Genomic DNA, 7,049 nt, shown 5'->3' on the forward strand with positions numbered 1-7,049 from the left:
TATCAGAGACTCACTTGAGTCTATTCTGGTGAAGAAATAAATCTACAAAAGCCTGGAAACATTTTTCTTGGACAAACTAATTAAGAAACTAGTTTATATCCCTCACTCAAGGTTGTTAAAATACAGGTCATTCCAGCATGTTAGCAAATCCTTAATGATCTTTAATGATCTCCTAATGTGCTTAAGACCCATTAAAGGCACTCAGGCCTTCCATAACGATTTCCTGAAAGCCCTAAATCTAAACCAGTTATATTTCATTTTAAAGGTCATTATCACAACTTGATTCCCACTAAGACAAGGTATTCTATATCTTCATATACAGCACTGGTCATTTCTCTAAGTGTGACAATTATTTTCAGACAAGAGGATGAAATGCAGACTTTGGGACTAAAACTCCATCCAACGCACAGTGGGCACTTGTCGCTTCAATTTCCCAAGTAATAAAGTGGTATCATACCCTAAAAAGGCGCCACATGTTTTTGAAGACTAAAATAGGAGGCATTTAAAAAAAAAAAAAAGAGTATTGCCAACTATGTACACAGAATAGCATAAGCCATTAAAAAGAAGGCCGTAGCATACCTGACAATTCCTGCTTTACAAATGAAAGCACAGCCAGGTAAACCTGACAGTCAGCTATGATTATCTGCCTCTGAAGCCGGTCGACCACAGACGGAGCGGACTTTCGGACATCAACCTGCGTCGTGGAGAAAAAGTACACACTGATAAATCACACACAAGAATAAGACTCCCTCTGAACAGCTGCTACTTTGTTGTGCAAAGTAATCTCACACAGGAATCGCAAAAGATAGCGGTCACTCAAATTTGCACTGTGAATGGGGTAGCTCCAAATTCCCATTAGGTCTAGCAATGTTTCCTTAACTTAAAAACAAATATGCAAATGACAGAAATTCTTGGGAAACATGAAAATCCATGCAAAATTTTAGAGTTTCACATTTTTAAAAAAACAATGTAAAGTCTTACTTATCCAAAATAAAAATCATTAAAGGTACAACACATTCCTCCAAGCAGATACCCTGAAAAGTCACTTTGTAGCCATCTCTCCCGACGCAGGACTAAGATCAGGGAGCATCCTTTTGGTGTATTGTAACTGGGAGGGGTGGGTTGGAAATGGATTACGTTTCCATTAAGGAGAAAATATTCTGGAATTAAAAATTAGCTTTGAATAAATCCCAAATTGTACTTAAACTCCAGGCCATATAAATAAAAATAAGCAAGTTACTTTCTATACCCACATCGCAAAGTCACTAAGCTGCAGATGCTGGCAGGGTTGTGGAGAAAGGGATCCACTTATGCATCACTGAGATCGCAAACTAGTACAGCTTCTTTGGGAAGAAGTCTACAGAATCCTCAAAGAACTAGAAGTAGACCTCCCCATTTGATCCCACAACCCCATTACTAGATATCTACCCAGAAGAAAAAAAATCATTTTACCACTAAGGACATTTACACTTGAATGTTTATAGCAGCTTAATTCACAATTCCAAAGATGTGGAAACAACCCAAGTGCCCATCACCCCAGAAATGGATTAATAAACCGTGGCATATGTATACCATGGAATACTATTCACCCATAAAAAGATAAAGACTTTGCATCTTTTGTATTTACCTGGATGGAGCTGGACAGCATTCTCCTGAGTAAAGTATCATGAGAATGAAAAAGCAAATATCCCATTACTCTGCACTAATCTGAAAATAGCAGAACAACTACAGGCCCACATTATAGAAAAACACAATGAAATTCAAGAACGGGGTAGGGCCCAGTACGTTCCCACCTAGTGGGGACAGTGTAGGGGTATCTGGCACACCTCCTGGGTGAAGGACTCTACTACAGCCTAGACTCTGGACTTTACCTTATAAATGCAAATAATGTAACCTAATTGTGTGTACCTTCCTATTAACCTGAAATTTCTTTTAAAAATCACTTTTTATAAAATATTGACCTTTAGCATAAGAATGTGTCTAAGGTGAAGAAAAATATCACTCTGGAATAGAACATTCTACATTCTTAATACAAAGTAAACTTGCATAAAATAAGCTAAATAGCTTTCCGGTGCTATCCCAATACCATGGGATATTTGCAAATATGGAAAGTGACGGGATTTTTGCAAATATGCCAACAGTATACATAGCATACGAGACAGGTGACCTGTTTCCCTTTTTGCCTAGATTTTAGCATAATCCATCATGGTCACTATTGTTCCAAATCTAGCCCCAGCACCATTATTCTGTTCATTTGGGAAAATGTCCATCTATCAATGCTTCTGTTTCTTTGTCTGTAATTACATCTACTGTGCGGAGTTGCCAAGAGGGCTAATGAAATACAGCATTAAGAAAATGCTTTTTAAATCACAAGGACCCATCACAAATGTTAATCATTAACACACGTGCTAGGGATGGGACTAGATACTGAGGAGAGACAGGAAAATAAGCTCACAGTCTAATGAGGAAATGGAGACCTTATGACCGTGTAACGCAGTCAGTGCTCTGAGGGGTAAAGTGCAGTCAACCACGGGAACCTGTAAGGAAACCCACTCAACAGGGCTGGGAGCCTCAGGCAGGAATGTTTGGGGCAAACGACATCTAGGAAGTACTAAGGAATGAGTAAGAACCAGGAGAAGCGGGAAGAAAACGTTCTGGGCAAAGGAAAAGTAAACACCACGTCAGCCACCTTAAGGAGTTTGGGCTTAATTACAAGGGTGACAGCTGGCGGGGGAAGGGCCACTGCAAACCAAGCACGCATCATATTTGCATTTTAGCGACTGTACTATAGAGAATAAATTCCAGAAGCAGAGACAGACGTGCCAGCAAGTGAGATGACGGCTGACGTGGGGGGAAGCGGCAATGAGGATGGAAAGAAGTCTATGAATTCAAGAGATACCTGAGAGAGGCCACAGGACCTGGGTACTGACTGGACATCAGGTTTGGAAGGGAGGAAACAAGGGCAACTCCAGCTCCTCCAGACCATCCAGGGACGGCGCTCTTGGCCCAGCAGTAGCCCCCTTGTGGTGGACACCATGAGCCCCTGCAGAGGTGAAGCAATCTAATGGGACTGCCTCCTGGGAGGGGACAGGCATGCAGGAGGAGAGGAAAAGAAGGGGCAGCTTCTGATGACCTCAACCAACAGACTGGCTCGGCACAGCAGAGGAGATGTGTGCGAGACCTTGGGCACACCAAGAAATATCAGGGGCAGGAGATGCCTCTCCAGAACCAAGAACTTTTGCACCAAAAAGCGAGGGTAAAATCAGAATAGTAGATTATGATGTTATTGTGACTTGACTTGTAACCACAGGCTGGTGAGTCCTGGGGAAAATGAGAAAAACAGCTGAATTCCAAAATTATGCCAAAATGCAATTCTCTTCATCCTGCGCGAACTACACACAGAATAGCATCGTGACAACAGCCCTTGCCGCGCGGCTGCCAGGGAACAAGTGACTCCAGGTCACCAAAGAACACATGCACCAAATGGCTCTCGTTACTGAAAGGAGCTTCTGTTGTTTCAAGAGATACATTTTCCACCATTAAAAGCCATATTCTAAGTACCAAAAACCAAAGAAAGGAGTGATGTTCTACATGAATAAGGGGCACGGGGTCCGGAACCGAAAGCCACAGCACTTACGTTCTTCTTAATTTTATTCTTGATTGTTTCAATCACTCCGGCCTCTTCACTCTCACACAGCTTCTCTGTAGTTTTTAAGTCATCGCATGCCAACTGCATTTTTTCTTCTTCAAATGTCATCATGGCATTCTTTCAAAACACGGAAGAAAAAAAAAATGGATGAACCAGTAAGCATGTGAAAACGTAGGCCCATTTACTACCACAAAACATAAAGCAGGAAGAAACGCCCACTTAAATTACTTATTGCAAGTAAAAGAATCACAATGTTACGGTAAACCCCATTCACATCAACAAACTCTGTATGAAATAAGAACATGCCTTTATCACATCAGCGTGAGAAAATAAATGGCAGGGAACGTCCTTCAATTATCATTCTGTACCTTAAGTTCTTGCTGTTACTAAACCAGTAACAAAAATTCTGTATAATTTCTGACGGCTCTGCTCACTTCTGTTTTTCTAGCAGTGTCTTCTTCAAAAACTCATTCTACCCACACATGGATCCCTGGTTCCCCTGAGGACTGCGCAGAAATGCTAATGCAGCAACAGTTGGTAGGTGCTGTTTGCAAATTTTCGGTCTTTCTGGGAATAGCAATTCCAGCGAGTTTACTTACATGGAATTCATTTGATATTATCTGTGGTTAAAAATTCCACTGACAGCTTCTTTCCAGGCACCTGCTGCTGGCAGGTTTCTTCAGGCCACATGTGCTGGGGGAGAGGCAATCTACTGACTCACATGAGACTCTTCCTAGGCGAGCTGAGGTTTCCGAGATGAATGGGCTACGTGCGTGGAGACAGTCACTGCAGGGTACTGGGTTCGTGGAAGGCCCTAACGAACAGCCCTCCATCCCCTATCACATTCCGCCAGCCCTGCCCCGGCATTTTAGGCCACCCCAGTTCTACATTAACCTACTTGTTCCAGTCTAGCCAAAGCAGACCCGGCCATCTTGCCCGAGCTTCCCCACCCTCTCCTTTCCAACCATCCTGTCAAGCTCAAGCCTGCCACAGCCTCACTTCCCACCTGCTCCTCTGCCACCAAGCTCAGCCAAGACCCTTACAGCCTTTTGCCCTCCCTTGGGTCCAAATGTTACCACTCTGACCCAGTACATGTATCATTTTCCTTGAGGTTAGGAACTATGTGTTCTTACAAACAGCAGGCCTTAACGTTTTTTGTTGCATTCCTTAACAAGAGGAAATAGTCAGGAGAATCTCTGTAAGTTGACTGCCCAAGGGACTGTAACAAACTAGTCAACATATACAGGTGGTCAACATAAGGAACCAGCCTACGGGACTGATACGTACATGTTCTGTCTATGAAAATCAGGCCAAGGAGGTGGTCAATGCAGGGACGAGGCCAACTATGGAGTAGAACTATGGAGGTTCTACTGTAGTCTGGATAAAAACTCTTCTCAACAGAAGCTGGCCTGGTTGGGCACCACCGGGCTGTGCCTAACATATCCATTTGCTAATATCTTCCTAACTCTCGAATCTCAGCGCTCTCTTCCTTTTGGTTTCTACTTACAACTTTTTATTTTCTTGCTGCTATACAATTTTATGAAAAATTCCTTTTAAAATATGTGTTCGAAAGTAGTCTGTGTGATGCGACAGTGTTTCTTACGAATGAAAAGTCTTTGTTTTCAACATTGCCCAATTTAGTTTAAATCTCACTGCGACCTATTTTCTCAGTTCCCAAATGCGAGTATTGGGAAATGAAACCCTGACTGACTCACGTTAGCTCCGCTCATTTCACTTGTGCTCTAGTCCACATTTACTCAACGATTTTAGAGAAAACCTTAATTACCCAAAGTCAGATCTTCTCCTCCCCCCAATCCAGTTGTAATGTTTTGAAGATCTTTTAATTACATTTTTATTCTAAAAAGGATTTTAATTGGGAAAAACATAATCCTCTAGAAATAACACGCAAACACTTTCTTTTTAAAATTAGGGAAGAGAGGTTATCTCACAGGCACTGGTTAACAGGCAAAAACTTTCATTTCTGCTTTAAACTCCAAAAGCTTTGCTACGATAGCACAGCCACCAAGAGACGTTATCTATTTGTTTCTTTCCGATATCTCTTCTGATATCAACTTACCAAGAAACTGACAAAGCTGGCTCCAAAACTCATTAATGGGCTATGATTTCTGTTAAGGAAACAAAACGAAATTATTTTCAGTAAAATTTTATTTGAAAAGCATTTGGTATATCAGGATCATTATATAATCCTACTAACTGGACAGAAGAAGTTAAGGTCATCGAGCAGATTAAATTATCCTCAGAAAGAAGTTAAAGAGGCAAGTTGGTTCAAAGCGCTACACACCAGGGTAGAAGCTGCGCCCGATCTTGTAAAGCAAGGCAGACAACACAGTCAGATGATAACAGAGACTACCTTAGTAAACTTTTAAATTGAGGCCAGTAAAGAGTTGACATAAATATAAACAGGGTAGAAGTCAGGCCCGGAGCTCACAACAATAATCTCAGCACTCTTGGGAGGCCAAGAAGGGAGGATCACTTGATGGGTTTGAGGCCAGCCCAGGTAACATAGTGAGACCTCATCTCTACAAAAAAAAAATTAGCCAGGCATGGTGGCCTGTGTCTATTGTCCCAGCTACTTGAGAGGCTGAGGCAGGAGAGCTACTTGAGCCTAGGAGGTCCAGGTTACACCGAGCTATGACAGCACCACTGCACCCCATCTCAAAAAAAAAAAAAAAAAAAGATGGTAGAAACAATCTGATTATCTGCAAAATGTAGCTAAAGAAAGATGGCTATTATTCATTTTTAAAATACAAAACTTATTACAAACATTGTATACATAAATCAGTGTCATTCCTAGAGCAGATAAAAGGGTTTCACCACTGAGCGAGACTGTACAAAATCATCTCTCCACCCAAGCATGTTAGACATACCTCCCTCAAACTCAACCCTTCTCCTACTGGGGTTATCTAATTTTGCAGGAAGCCAAAAATGAGCCCTAACCACATCAATGCCTGTCGCGTTTAAGGAATGTAAGAACCTGAATGCTCTGCTTCAAATTCAAAACCAGTAAGAAAATCCAGATCCCTGTCAATTGCACTAAAAGGAAAAGCAAGATGCAATTGCCTTCTTACATGAAAATCATTTCACTGATTTTTTTATTACACACATAATACACTGTCACTATAAAAAAGGCACAAAACAATTTAGTCAATCCTCTATTAGAAATGTAGATTGTATCCAAAGTGACAGCAAAGAGACAGTGCGCAGATGGAAGGATGTGCACACTTTGGATGTGTGTACACAGACAGATATGCTTGATGAACATTTTGTACATATATTTTTGCAAGCGGGTCAAATATGTTCTTGGGCTAAAATGCTAGAGGTAGGACTACTGAGTCAAAGAGTGTGCATGATTGCAGAATTTTGGGAGACTAAGAGGGGA

General features: G+C 41.5%; 1 protein-coding gene across 2 annotated transcripts in view; it reads right to left on the reverse strand.

Moving 5' to 3' along the window:
- The window catches only part of TTC39C (tetratricopeptide repeat domain 39C), a 130,071-nt gene that overhangs the window by 75,817 nt on the left and 47,205 nt on the right, over positions 1-7,049 (reverse strand). For both annotated transcript variants that reach the window (XM_003784780.3, XM_023510242.1), the window contains exons 2-4: positions 5,727-5,775; positions 3,638-3,766; positions 580-694 (exon numbers count right to left, since the gene is read on the reverse strand). In XM_003784780.3, coding sequence (XP_003784828.1) covers positions 580-694; positions 3,638-3,766; positions 5,727-5,775 — 293 coding nt within the window. The remainder of the gene's footprint in view (positions 1-579; positions 695-3,637; positions 3,767-5,726; positions 5,776-7,049) is intronic.

The sequence above is a fragment of the Otolemur garnettii genome, unplaced genomic scaffold (assembly GCF_000181295.1).
Source record: "Otolemur garnettii isolate 467f Iridium unplaced genomic scaffold, OtoGar3 scaffold00012, whole genome shotgun sequence".
In the NCBI taxonomy this organism is placed as follows: Eukaryota; Metazoa; Chordata; class Mammalia; order Primates; family Galagidae; genus Otolemur; species Otolemur garnettii.